Raw genomic sequence first — 14822 nt, forward strand, 5'->3', positions numbered from 1 at the left:
TGGGATTCCATAGAACTATTTTTTATTTAACAAAGTGTCGGTATCAGCTATATCTGGACGAGGCTATTTCTCGCTAAATTATAAGTTTGGTGATAAATCTCAGGAAAATCTCGAGGCTTAAAAAATATAAAAATAACAAAAATAAGTAAGAAAATATCATGTTTAGACAAAAAACATAAATAATAAAAGAAATAAGTATCGAATGTAAAAGAAAGAAGAAAATATATTTAAAATGTAATAAATAAATAAACACAGTAAAACTAATTGTTAATATCGTAATAATATCGCGATATTATCAAATTTGTGATATTTTCAAAATACCGTGATATTTTCAAAATACCATGATATTTTACCTATATTATCGTTTGCTGAATGTACAGCCATAATATCGTGATATTTTGAAAATATTGCCCATATATATGACTATGAATTTAGGTAATGTTTAGTGAGATGCGGGAACAATTTTGGAGGATGAGGCTTTTCCCTTTGATCTGGCACCACCAAAAGGCGTGTAACCTCAATTGTAACAGAACTACTATAATTTTTATCATATTAAGACAGAGACCATGGTAATTTTGTGCTAACATAATTTTCTCTTTGTAACATCAAGAAGACATATCTTCTCATTTATAAGAATTTTTGTAATTGGACCAATAAGCTAGAGCCACAAGTTGAAGAGCACACAATTGCCACGCATTTGTTATGTGTACATCACGTAGTAAAATGAATCTTCTGCACAATTTGACTACTCATATAAGGAAAAGCATTACTTCCGTTTGACATAGCAATCACATCCTAGTCACAGTACCTAGAAGACAATGTCATAAAAATCTTGCTATAAAATATGCATGCCCTTTAACATTTCCAAAGTTCATCGTTAGGGCATCTACGCTTGTTATTTTTCACTTGCAATTCAGTAAATGGAGAATCTGTGTTGGTATGCTGCAATTGTTACTGCTCCTTATGACACATGCACTTGCTGACATAAAGAATCCTCTTGAAAATAATGTTTTCTGAAAGAACTTGAACAATAAATCATGATATAATAGATGGTAAATGATTACCAAAAACGTAAACAAGTCACAGTGGTAAGATCAAATAATGTTAAACGAAATCATGAGGGATTAAAACTATCAAAAGTGTGTCATATAATCCTGCAAGCAAACAACTAAACAATATTTTTTTAACTTACTTTTGTATAACCATTAATATCATAATCAGTAGCTTGGCGTGCATCATACCAAGAATTCTTAACAGCCGCTATGCCAAATTTGTCCATTATCAGTCTCACCTGTAATCAAAGAACTATATAGTTGAAGGCAATTTCTAGGAACCGAGAACTTGGCAATCTTATGCAAGATACACACAAAGAATGATACTCCATAATGTTGAATTCATTCAAATTATCAATGGTATCCCTACTCAGAAAACATTAACCCTTCAAGGATTCAACAACTCAATGCCTTTCTAAGATTTTTATGCTTACCAGCATGATGGCGAAGTAAGCCCGCAGAATTGCCGACAATGACTTCTTGTAGCAATAAGAGATGAAATTCATAATCCCTTTTAGTATCCACATTATGGCTCTTTGGACTTGAAAATAGAGTGCACAGAGAAATCTACCAATGCAATAAAATAGATTATCCTGGTCATTTCTCACCCCATCTTCTCTTTCAGAGAGATTTTTCTTCTTTCTATTAGATGAGACAAGTGGTGCAACAATTGCAGGAGCAACAAGGATCAGTGCAGAAACACGCTCAGGTGCTTCAAAGTATGTGTCAACTGCTACAAGACATCCAGCTGAATGCCTGCGAATGACATTTATGTTAGTACAATTCGATGATGCTCGAAAAGGAAAAGACTCACCAAAATGTTACTTGAGCTAAATAAGCTATATCACGAATTTAATGTGAAGAAAATTCATTAAGGAACTAAGTTTGATTTTCCTTACGTATAGATGTTACTTGAAATCTCTGTCTTGTATTATTAGTCCACCAGAACATGAGTAATAAAAAAAGAACTGCAACATTTTTCATGGCTATAACATTGGTACATAATAGTTTGGACTCAACAAGAAATTCTCATTAAGCAGCTTCTGATAATGGCATTAAACCATCCTAATGTTCGTTTACTATAACTTATGCCATTATATAGGTGTATCTTACATAGTAATGATTACAATGTCTAGTGTTTAATGAGAAGCCGCTGATTCTGTTGAAAAATGATCGCACACAACCAATGAATCTACAAAACAAATAAACGGAAAGAAGCAAAAGAAGAAATCAAACCACATTAGGAACAAAGATTTACATGGTTCGGCAAGAATTGCCTACCTCCACGGCCATACTGAAACCCTATTATTGGATATGAGACCTTACAAAGGGCGGATGACCCTCTTTAAATAAACGAAGCCAAAGAATGTTACAAAAAACTCTGCAAGTGGAGTTCGAATATTACAAGGATTCTGCAAGATTTGTAATCTGATTCAAGGAGTTGAGTTTTGTAGTTTGATCCTACAAGAAGTCTAGGATAAAATTACAAAACTACCCTAAAATAATTCGCCTCAAAAGAATTGGATCGGGAAGTACAGGATTGATATCCAGGTAGGTAGGGAACAGGCTCCACACTCCAACAGATTCTGTTCTGATACAAGCTAGTCTCATATCAGAAAGAAAAAGAAAAAGAATATCAATGGCTCTTGAATTAAGACTTGAGCTGGTAAAAATACTAGATGAAAAATTAAATAAAAAGAAATTAAGAAGTATTCTCACCCCATTATAATTGCCTTGTCTCCCATCAGCAAGTCCATGAAAGAAAGTGTCACAAGAACAGAGAACGCCGTTGAGTAAGGATTCAAATGAGTGGAAGCCACCACTGCAGAATGTGGACTAGGAGGGTACTCCACCCTTGAAGTCAATCCAAAGGCAGGTCTGTCAAAAGCAAGAACTTTTGACCCAACCATACTAGCAAGGGGCCTCATTACTTTGCTCCATGAGAAAGCAGACGCCCCAAAACCGTGAAGAAGAATCATGGGTAGTCCTAATCTGCCATTTCTGGCTTGGAAATAAGAAGCTTCACTTTGAACTGAGTTACCCATTAGTTCTTCTGCTTGCTCTTCTTCTTCTGCACTACATACCTTATGGTGTATTTGAACACCACTGAACTCATGGAAGCAACTGTCTGGGTCAGCCAGCATGGATGGATCCAACATCTCATCTTGATCCACCCCAGCCACAGTCCTCCTCTTTGGCATCATTTGCCTTTTGGTACCCAACAATTCTTCTGCAAAAGGAGACAGGGAAGCATGTCATACTGAATCATGAATAAAGGAGAGAGAGAGAGAGAGAGTTGGGATGGGTCGGGTCATAAATCTTACGACCAGATCTATTCAATCAGGTTTCATGAATTGGATCCAGTTATGCTTAAACCCCACCGGAAACCAACCTGAAGGTGGGAAGTCTTTACGCGAGTGAGGGTTTTGGTCCAGCCAAACACGCTTGCAAGCACTTCACAAAAGTGAGTTAGAATCACTTCTAAATCCTTCTTTCTAGAATCGAAGTCGCTTCCTCCACACACCTCTACTGCTTTCTCTCAAACATGAGAAATCATTTTCTTTTATAAGGTGTTGTTCGCTCTTACAACCATAAGCCAACCAATTTTCTCACAATCACGTGAAAAACGGTTCCCTGTGAATGGAGAGAAGGTGCAATGTAAACAGAGAGAATGACCCTCTGTGTAAGCAGACCCTGCCAAACTTTTCAAAGTCTAAATCTCTAAACATACATTCTGCGTGCATTATTGTTGTCAGCATCGATGCTAATATGACCAAATTTGATTCTAAAGGGGGGCAAATAGAATCGGCTCATTTAACCCCCGATGTACACTTGGTAACAATTACTATTTACCTAATTAATTACATTAATTTTATATAAACCAAAAAAACTAATTAGCTGGGTACATGAGAAGTTGAAAACTTATTAATTATTATTATTTGCAAATGAATTTAAGTCGAGCCAGGCCGGATCCGGCCCACTTTACATTGACTCGTTGGGACAATGGGCCAAACCATCTCCCCGCCCAGCCATACTTAAAGCCTAGCAGGCCAAGCTTTAAATGGCCTGGGCCGGACCAGGCCAGCACGATGCCCGCCCCTAGAAGTAGACCACATAAGGCAGGGTGATCATTAGGGGTGGCAAAATCTGACACGACCCGCCAACCCGCTTCTTAGCCGGGTTCGGGTTTGGCTTAAACGGGTTTGTGTCATAAACGGGTCGACCCGCCTAACCCGTTTATTAAACGGGTCGGGTTCGTGTTAGGAGTATGCCAACCCAGCTGACCCATTTAATAAACGGGTTAGGAGGGCGGGTCAATCCATTTACTCGAACCCAACCCGCCAACCCATTTACCCGACCCGCCCGCCAACCCGTTTACTCAAACCTGACCCGCCCGCCAACCCGTTTACCTGAACCCGACCCGCCAACCTGACCCGTTTATTAAATGGGTTAACCGTGTCATGTTGGGTTACCCATTTAATAAATGGGTCGGGTTCGTGTTTGCCACAGCCGACCCGTTTATTAAACGGGTCGGGTTCGTGTTGAGGTATGCTGACCCGCCAACCCTCCAACCCGACCCGATTGCCACCCCTAGTGATCATAGGATCCACATGGGTTTTCTTGCTTGGGCGAGGGGTTTTCGTTATGAAGACAAAAGACATTGGCGTACGCGCATGATCAATCATTGAAAAAAATACTTCAAATTGACGCATGAACTAAATATGGTCACCCGAAAGAGTTGTAACCAAGTGGCCACAGAATTCACATTATAATCATTTAATATTAGTTAGCTTAGCTATTGGCAATTGGCAGCCATATTTTTAAGTTAGTTAGCTAGTAGTCGGGGTGGGCTCTAGGGCTGGGAAACAAGCCTAGCTGATCATGGCTTGGCTCATGCTATGCTCGTAAAGAGTTCGTTCAAACACGTAAAATAGGCAAAGCAAGCTGAATATGAACAATAAGGACTCAGTTCAGTTCGACTCGTATAAGCTCATTATATAGTAAGAAATATACTTTTAGATATATTTTGCATGTATTTTCTGCAATTCTATTTCTTCTAGTTCTAAAACAAAATATTTTTTCTATAAACAAGCCAGCTTGAACTCAGCTAGTTTTAACTCGGGTAGATTATGAATTCAAACGTGTCTTGGCTCGCCACAAGAATGAGCCAAGCTTGTCTTGTTCAGCTTGTTTAGCAGCCCTAGTGGGCGCCAAACCAGCTCAACCCTATTTGGGCCAGACAGGCACGACCTAGACTTAGGCCCGTTGAAAGTCTGATTCAACTTTTGTTAGGTACAACCGTACAGGCCAGCCCAAGTCATATTACGCTTTGGTCCAAGTGGGTCTGTGGGAGTTTTTGAACCCTCTAGTAAATGGGTCAAGCCTGGACGGGCCCAACACTTGTCAAGCTTGAGCTGCACATGCAGCCCAAATCCCACCCATCTCGAGTACTGGGTACTTGATCTGATGTTCACCCCTCTTAGGCATGCTAGCGGTAAGGGTTCTAGTCTTATTTCCAATCATATCAATCCATTTAGTCCAGTTCCAAAGCCCATTAACACTTGGGTCTGGTATTAAGTTTCAAAAATCCCAAACCCGATACAAATTGAAATCCGACAAATTGTGTAAGCAAATTTAGTAAGGTTGTCCAAACTTGACCAAATGACTAGCAGTCATATTGGAATTTTGTTGGGTCAAGAAAATGATATATATAGGGAAATTAAAACATGCAGAATACAAAACCTACTAAATGAAATATGCTATTGGATTTTCATGAATTTTTGTTTTGTTTTGTTTTGTTTTTTAAATTCTAACCCTACAAGTGTGATCTATATGCTTGTTTTTATAAGAATCGCTTCTTGTAACATTTGATTTCAATGCATGGATATGTTTTTATAAGGTTTCAAAAATCAACAACCTACAATTTTCATGAATGCTCAAAGCTCCAAATACCATTTTTTCATCCAAAATGCATGATACAAGTATTGGTTTCTAGTAAATCAATCGTGCTGAGTACATCTGTAGGGTTGGAATTTGGAAAAGTTGTATTTTGTAGGTTTTCAGTTCACATTACACTACATTAAACTACTTGTGTTTAATATTAGATATATTCAGCCTTATTAAATCGACTCAAATACCCTTAAAATGGTATTTTTTAAAAGGCATGATTATTATGTTGAATTTGGACGGAATTAAAAAGTCAAACACGTTATCTTTTTAACTACAAAATTAATGTAACCAGGATTTTTTTAAAAATATCATTTTTTTTAAAAGTACTTTAATCATTTTAACATGACTGAATTCATCTAATGTTAAATACAAGTAAAACGATTGCACCCCAATAAAACTGGCGCATAGAAAAGTAAGAACTCTTCTCGATAGGCGATGAAAGAATAGAATAGTTTGGGAAGCACGCGAGCTATGCTAATGGTGATCATTCTAACACTGGCGACCCTCCTTGTTCTAAGAAGGACAGGCATGGCCTTGCATGTCCACTCTCAGTAAAGGGCCATCCCCCCAACACTCTTGGCTTGAGGTTGTGGGGGCGAAGGAAGAGCCATACCATCCAAAAAGAGAACCTGTTTGATCTGTAGTGATGGACATCCGAAGCGTTGTCTATGTCCCTCAAGAGAGCTATGCTTAGATGTCTAAACCATTTGAATGGACCCTGATTGCAGGCTTTGCTGGAGAAGAACATTGGAAACTTATGGAGTTCAGATTTATCTTTGAGAGTCTGAGTCGAACGTGATCCTCTATCAAGAACATTCAATTCGTTTGGCAAGAAAGGCTTGTTTATGATAAAGGTGTTTAGTGAAAAGGACATGAATTTAATCTTGGAAAGGGTGAAAGGAAGATGGTCGGACGAACTTTACTAGCTAATAAATGGGTTCCTAGCATGGAATGGAAACTTGAAGTACCAACTACGGTTCCTGATGGATCAGGCTTCCAGACCTCTCAATTAAGATGAAAGTGCTCTGTTGGAACATACGGGGCTTAAAGACAAGCTGGTCCAGGAAAGAAAAAAATTCTGTTATGAATAAAAATTCAATTGATATTGCCCTCCTTCTGCAAGTGAAGATATCTTTGGAGGCTATCAAAGGATTTATGAAAAGTTTTTAGTCAATATAACTTTGTTGGGAATTTTGAAAGCTTTCCTGATTGCAGAATTATATGCTTGTGGAAAAAAAGTCAGACTAATATAGACGTGGTTTTCATCTCAGACCCAATTGTGAGAGTGGTGGTGGATTTTGTTTGGTTATGACACGTATTCATCACATTAAGAAGGGGTTACATTTTGAATCTGGATAATCCCTATCACATCTCATTCAGTTATTCAGTTACCATCCATTTTGGATTCCTCTATGATGGGTTGAGGAATATGAATATAAAGTTTTAAGAGACAGGTTCCTAAAACTCACTAGATCAAAACAGGTTCCTAGAACTCACTAGATCAAAAGTGCACATGCCTGTGGGTGCCCATCTCCCGTGCGTATCTAGGAGAGCTTGGAAGGCCCTTCCCTTACATGTTTAACGTTCTTCATCAACATCATCTTCATTCCGCTGCGCTCATGGCAGGAGGTATGCATCTATTTTCAGTTTCAGCCCTTTCAATTGGTATCAGAGCTTAGCCCTTCTGTTGCCGACGGCGTTGGTCGTCGTTTATGGAATCTATATAGGATTCATTAAGATATTCGAGATCCGATGAAGTGCTAGATACAGTTCACCGAAAATCAGTCAACTAGGATGGGGTTTTACCGTCCGCTGCGTCACTCAGACGACCCATGGCTGGATATTGACGCCGGTTTGCCGACGGATATCGTCATTGCCGACGAACGCCCACCAACCCTTATCACTGATTAAGGAGCATGCATGTCTCTCGGATTATCTCTGTGACAGTTTGCAGCCAGGATTTGAGCGACGGTGACATTTTTCCACTTTGGCGTCGACGATTCATGCCCTGCACCCGACCCTTCGCCATGACGACAATGTTGTGACCATCTTCATCTGCGCTGGTTTATCACCGGAAAGGTGTTCTACAAGACGGTGCTGGCGGCCTTGACGTCGGTGTGCCTTCGCCACCGGTGGTGGTCGCCTTCGACGTTCTGGTTTTTCCAACGTCTTGTTTCCCACAGCGTGATAGGGTGGTCGGTGACGTTCTGTTTTTTTTTCCTTTTCTGTAACCGCATGATTTCGTGCTATGAGGGGTCATTTTTTGCCTTATTACTGGATTCGAGTCATTTGGATCCAACCCAAGTCCATGTGACTCACGTTTTAAACTTGTTGTATTAAGTCATAGCTGGTTGGGTTTTGGGGTCCAGGCCTTATGTGGGTCATTTAGACCCGACCCAAACTCTTGTTGAACATTGTGCATATGTGGTTGGTTTTGTGCACTTAGGAAACACATGGGCTTGTTGGGTTTTGGGTCCAAGCCCTAATTGGGTTTATTAGGGTCCAACCCAATTCTTAAGAAAGCATTGTGCTTGAGTAATACTCATGCGCAGGTTTTGTTTTTTCATTGTTTGGGTTGGTTGTGGGTCTTATTATGGATCATTTAGATTCGATCCAACGATTTAAAGTATACACAAGTCCTTGCTGAACTTATTGACATGGGTTTGTCGGGTTTTGGGTTCAATCCCCAAATTTGTTTCAATGGGGCTGATCCAATTCAGTTTAAACCTGAATTCATCAAGTTATGATAAACTTGTGTCAATTCATTATTTTTTTTGGAGCCAGATTTGTGTCTGAAGTTGTTAATGTTGGATTTAATTCAGTTTTGGATCAATTAAGATTCAGTTAAATTTAATTCATTAATTTATTGATTTATGGATACAAATTATTAATGTTGGATTTGTGTCCATTATTCAATAATGTATTAAATTTGATCCAAAATTTAAATCCAATTTGAATCATATGCTTTGGAGTCAAATCGGGTTTATATGTTCGACATGAATATGAATTCATTCAATATGTATTGAATTTTGGTCAATTATCGTATGATTATGCATGGTAATTTAAATGAGTATTCTATGTAGTATTTTTGTTTATATAATGTATAATCATGCATTTAGTAAAAAATTCATATTCGATATAAATACTCATGTGATTGTTGGATATTTTTTTTGATGTCTGCTCTTTATGAATAAATAAATATTTATTATACTAGGAGTAGCCTCAACATCCTATGTATAAAATATATTTATTTTTGTCATGTTGAAGAGTGGTTATATTATTATTAGAGTATTTTTGATGAATAGCCTCAGCATCTCAAAATACGAGAATAATAATATTTTATCACATTAAGAAGGTGATATTATAAATTTATTGATTGTCTATGAAATAGCCACAACATCCAAGGATATGATATAAATTTATTATTATTACATTAAGTTGGCATTTTATGGCATCTCATGTTTATTTTGTTAATATTATATTGGCATAATTTTGATTGTGTGGCTATGGCAAGAATCATAATAATGCTATGTGTTGTTTACCAAAATAATAACATGTGTTATATTTTGAATTAAGTGAATTTTCATATGTGCTTCATGTTTAAGCAATTAATGTGAGCATGCAATTTTGATCTATTTTGCAGCTATTACTTCGGTTATGCCTACATAATTTATTAATGTTTTCATTCTAAGTGGTGATAACTTCAATTTATGGAAAGAGAGGATCAAGTTTGCTTTAGGGTGCATGAATTTAGATCTTATGTTCTGTGAGGATGAACCATCCAAACGTACAGAAAAGAGTATGCAAGTACAACAAGATGCATATGATAAGTGGGAGCGGTCTAACTGCTTGAGCTTAATGCTTATGTAATCTCATATAGTAGACAACATCAGGGATTCTATCCCTAAATGTAGGACTGCTCAAGACTTCTTGAGGGTTGTTGAAAAATAGTTTGAAAGTTCTGATAAAGCCCTTGCCAGCACCCTAATGACTAAACTTTGTTCCATGAAGTACAACGATTCCAGTGGACTGCGTGAACACATCATGGAGATGAACAATATCGCAACCCAACTTAAGACACTTGAGATTGAAATGTCAGAATCATTCCTTGTCCATTTTATTCTTAATTCACTGCCTTCAGCATATGGGTCATTTAAGATTTCTTATAATACACAACAGACTAAATGGTCTATGAATGACTTATTAGTCATGTGTGTTCAAGAAGAAGGGAGGCTTAAGAAGGAGAGACTAGATAGTGCCCATCTAGTCACTCATAAGGAAAAGAGACATGCAAGAAAGGGGAAGAAAGTCCAAAGTTTTAAGAAGGACATTAGAATGGCAAATGCTTCTTCTACAAGAAGACTGTACATGTAAAGAAAGAATGCCCCAAGTTTAAGGAATGGATGAAGAAGAAAGGGAATCTCTATACGTGTGTGTGTTTTGAATCTAATTTAATTAATGTGCCCCATAATACTTGGTGGATTGATTCTGGTACTACAATCCATATTGTCAACTCCTTGCAGGGTTTTCTAAGCCGAAGGAGTTTGATGCTAAGTGAATCATGCATCTGTATGGGAAATGGGATGCAATCACATGTGGAAGCAGTTGGAACTTTTAGGCTTATTCTTTAGTCTGGTTTTGTTTTGGATTTAGAGAATACATTTTATATTCCTTTATTTTCTAGAAACCTTATTTCAGTTTCCAAACTTGATATATTTGGATTTCAATTTAAATTTGGGACATCTTTCTCTTTATATAAAAACTCTTGTATTGTTGGTTTTGGAATTCTTGTGAATGGTTTATATAAATTGCTTCTTGATTATCATTATGAACAAACCCTTTTAACTTTGCATGTTGGCATGAAATATAAATGTGATAATGGTAGGTCATCAATGTTATAGCACAGGAGATTGGGACATATCTCCATTAAGAGAATAAAGAAATTATTGAATGATGGAGTTATTAAAACTCTTGATTTCACTGACTTTGGGGTATGTGTAGATTGCATTAAGGGAAAGCAAACTAATCATAATACTACTAAAGGTGTCAAAAGGAGCTCTAAGCTCTTACAAATTATACACATAGATATTTGTGGACCGTTTTCTACTCCATGTCTTGATGGTCAAAAATATTTCATTACCTTTATTGATGATTTCTCTAGATATATGTATCTTTTTCTACTGCGTGAGAGATCTGAGGCACTAGATGCCTTTAAGGAATATCAATCAACAGTAAAAAGACATACCTGAAAGAAAATAAAAATAGTGACATCAGATAGAAGTGGTGAATATTATGGGAAGCATGATGATGGACAAAAACATGGTCCATTTGCTAGATTCCTTAAAGAACAAGATATTGAACCTCAATATTCAATGCCAGGTACACCATCACAAAATGATGTAGCTGAAAGGCAAAATCAAACATTAATGAACATGGTTAGGAGTATGATTGGTAATTCTACTCCCCCTTTATCTCTGTGGAGTGAGGCCTTGAAAACTGCACTGTACATATTAAATAGGGTTCCTACTAAAGCAGTTTAAAAGACACCTTTTGAATTATGTAAATAATAAAAACCTAGTTTGGAACATGTACATGTTTGGGGTTGTCCTGTAAAGGTCAATGTTTGGAATCCACATGAGAAAAAGTTAGACATGAAGACAACCAGTGGTTATTTTATTGGTTATCCGAAAGAGTCTAAGGGTTACAAATTTTATTGTCTATCTCATACTTCAAAAATAGTTGATGCAAGAAATGCCATATTTTTTGAGAATGATGAGATTAGTGGAAGTGTACAACCTCGAGATATAAATTTTGAGAAAAATACAGGAATCTGTTTCAGTTCTTAAAAATTCAGGTGATATGGTTATTGTTCAAATGCCTTGCTATGTTCAACAAAGTGAGGCATTAGAGGGACAATCAATCAATGATGTACAACCCAATAAAGAATCAATCATCTCTGAAGCAATGGATCCTACTCCTATATCCTTACAGGATACAAAACAAAGGGTAAGATCAACAAGATCTGGCAGAGTGATAAGACCTGCAATTGCTTCAGATTATGTCACTTACTTGCAGGAAGTTGACTATGACATTGAGGTTAATAAAGATCCTACATTGTTCTTAGAAGTCATGAGTGGGAGTGATTCCATAAAATGGTATGATGCCATGAAGGAAGAGATGGAATCTATGGCTAAAAATCAAGTCTGGGATATAGTGGAGTTGCTTAAATGGGCCAAATCAGTTGGTTGCAAATGAGTCTTTAAGACTAAAAGCGACTTATTAGGCAACATAGATCGTTATAAAGCCCGACTTGTAGCCAAAAGATTCACTCAAAAGGAGGGCATCGATTATCATGAGACCTTCTCTCCAGTTTCTAAGAATGACTCATTTAGGATAATCATGGTTTTAGTTTCTTATTTCGGTTTAGAGCTTCATCAGATGAATGTGAGAACAACTTTTTTGAATGGAGACATAAATGAACAGGTGTACATGCGACAACCTGAGGGTTTATCTCAGATAGAGGTTCCAACCTTGTTTGCAAGCTTAAGAAATCCATATATGGGCTGAAACAAGCTTCCCGTCAATGGTATATTAAGTTCAATTATGTGGTATCATCTTTTGGTTTCACTGAGAACATTGTGGATAATTGTATATACCTTAAGGTAAGTGGGAGCAAGTTTATGTTTTTAGTCCTTTATATGGATGATATTTTACTTGCAACCAATAATTTGGACATGCATGAAACTAAGGAATACTTGGTCTGTCTCAAAAAGCCTATATCAAAAGGGTTCTTGAAAGATTCGGTTCACCTACAGCTGCACCTGTTGTTAAAGGAGATAAATTTTGTTTGACACAGTGTTCGAAGAATGAATTAGAGAAAAAGCAAATGACAGGCATACCTTATGCATCAACAATTGGTAGCCTGATGTACGCTCAGACTTGTATAAGGTCTGACATTTGCTATATAGTGAATATACTGGGAAGATTTCAGAGCAATCCTAGATTGAATCATTGGAAAGCTGCAAAGAAGGTTATGCGATATTTACAAAGCATGAAAGATTACATGATCACATACAGACAGACTGATCATTTAGAGGTGGTTGGTTATTCAGATGCAAATTATGCCAAATGCCTGGATGATAGGAAGTCTACTTCAGGGTCTATCTTCCTACTTTCTGGGGGTGCTATTTCATGGAGGAGTGGAAAGCAAGGCACTATTGCTTCTTCCACTATGGAGGCAGAATTCATAGCTTGTCATGATGCACTACCACAGGCTATTTGGTTGAGGAATTTTATTTCTGGTCTTCGAGTTGTTGACACCATCTCGAAGCCTCTTAAGTTACTTTGTGATAACTCCTCTGCAGTTTTCTTCTCCAAAAATAATAAGTTTACGTGAGCCGGCATGCGTATTGATATTAAATATCTAACTTTGAAGGAGAAGGTTCGAGATCAGATAGTGCCTATTGAACACATTGGTACAGAGTTTATGATTGCAGACCCTTTGACGAAGGAATTGGCGCCAAAAGTGTTTAATGAACATGTAACCCATATGGGACTTTGTGTACCTTTGGATATGTGATATCTGACACTTGACTCATGTCATCGTTTATGTTGATCTCATTTGTTGATGCTTTCATTTTAGGCATGTCGTTATGATGAATAGAAAGCAATTCAATTTCATTATTGTTATTGTTTGGACCTTCAGTGAGCTTTTAAGTAGCTTGCTAATTAAGTATCATTGTCTCCCTTAAGAACTTATTCAAGGATAAACTAGTGGTAATGTGATACATTGAAGGATATATTCAATTGAGAGTATTTACCGTCATGATTCATGCCATTAGGAGTTCTTGTTTAAGACTTTGATTGGGATTGCAGAATTGTGATGAATTGGGCCAAGTGGGAGAATGTTGGGTTATGACCCGTATTCATCACATTAAGAAGGGGTTATATTTTGAATCTGGATAATCCCTATCACATCCCATTTAGTTACCCATTCATTTTGGATTCCTCTATGATGGGTTGAGGAATATGAATATATAGTTTTAAGAGACAGGTCCCTAGAACTCACTAGATCAAAAGTTCACATGCTTGTGGGTTCCCATCTCTCATGCGTATCTAGGAGAGCTTGGAAGGTCTTTCCCTCATGTGTTTGACGTTCTTCATCAACATCATCTTCATTCTGCTACGCTCATGGCAGGAAGTATGCATCTATTTTAAGTTTCAGCCCTTTCAGATTCTCCTGGGCATTTTATCGTGTTAGGCGTGTATGAAAGCAACTACTACATGGCTTGTAGGGATCTCTAGAGGGTGCTTCAAAATCACACTGACAATAGCCCTTGGTTGTTGGTAAGAGATTGATATGTGGTTCGAGATGATTCGAAGAAGTGGGGATGAAGTATGAAGTACTAAGCTAGAATACCTAGATCTAAGACCTCGAGAGTCTAAGTCTGGTTGGTATTACTTTCTAAAAAGAAATCATACAGAGTTTACGTAGAGAAAAATAGCTAATTTTTTTTTCTAATAAACTCAATTCTTTGACAAAGTTCATCATTCATAACATATGAAAATAGCAATTACATGAGTATTCAATGACAATAAAATAAAATTAACAAATACTTTATTGTACAGTCAGAGTAGCTGATCACGTCATGCTTGCGCTAGTGTGCCTAAAACCTACAGTTGAAATTATAAAGAGCGTGAGTCTACAACTCAGTATAAAATTAATAAACAATGAATGACTTTAACTTACAACTATAGTGTGCTCTAAGCCCCTAATCTAAGTTTAGTTTTTGACAAACCATAAAATGTTTGTATGCTTTA

The 14822-nt window shown here is 37.2% G+C and overlaps 1 protein-coding gene across 1 annotated transcript; it reads right to left on the reverse strand.

Annotated features, from left to right (window-relative positions):
* Positions 1–1183: 1183 nt before the first annotated feature.
* Positions 1184–3348, reverse strand: LOC149839367 (uncharacterized). Its single transcript, XM_090004848.1, has 3 exons — positions 2772–3348; positions 1487–1808; positions 1184–1291 (listed from the first exon to the last, which is right to left on the reverse strand). Exons 1-3 carry the CDS (start codon positions 3254–3256, stop codon positions 1184–1186), a joined length of 915 nt encoding a protein of 304 aa, XP_089860974.1. The 5' UTR covers positions 3257–3348.
* Positions 3349–14822: the final 11474 nt, after the last annotated feature.

The sequence above is a fragment of the Nuphar pumila genome, chromosome 4 (genome assembly GCF_984573655.1).
Source record: "Nuphar pumila chromosome 4, dmNupPumi1.hap1.1, whole genome shotgun sequence".
In the NCBI taxonomy this organism is placed as follows: domain Eukaryota; kingdom Viridiplantae; phylum Streptophyta; class Magnoliopsida; order Nymphaeales; family Nymphaeaceae; genus Nuphar; species Nuphar pumila.

Bases quoted from the DNA above. Each gene is read 5' to 3' on its own strand.
- LOC149839367 (XM_090004848.1), bottom strand. From the start codon at position 3,256: ATGATGCCAAAGAGGAGGACTGTGGCTGGGGTGGATCAAGATGAGATG. The intron at 1,809-2,771 runs GTGAGAATACTT...TGTCATTCGCAG, and splicing joins GACAAGGCAATTATAATGGG to GCATTCAGCTGGATGTCTTG. The intron at 1,292-1,486 runs GTAAGCATAAAA...CTTTGATTACAG, and splicing joins CTTACTTCGCCATCATGCTG to GTGAGACTGATAATGGACAA.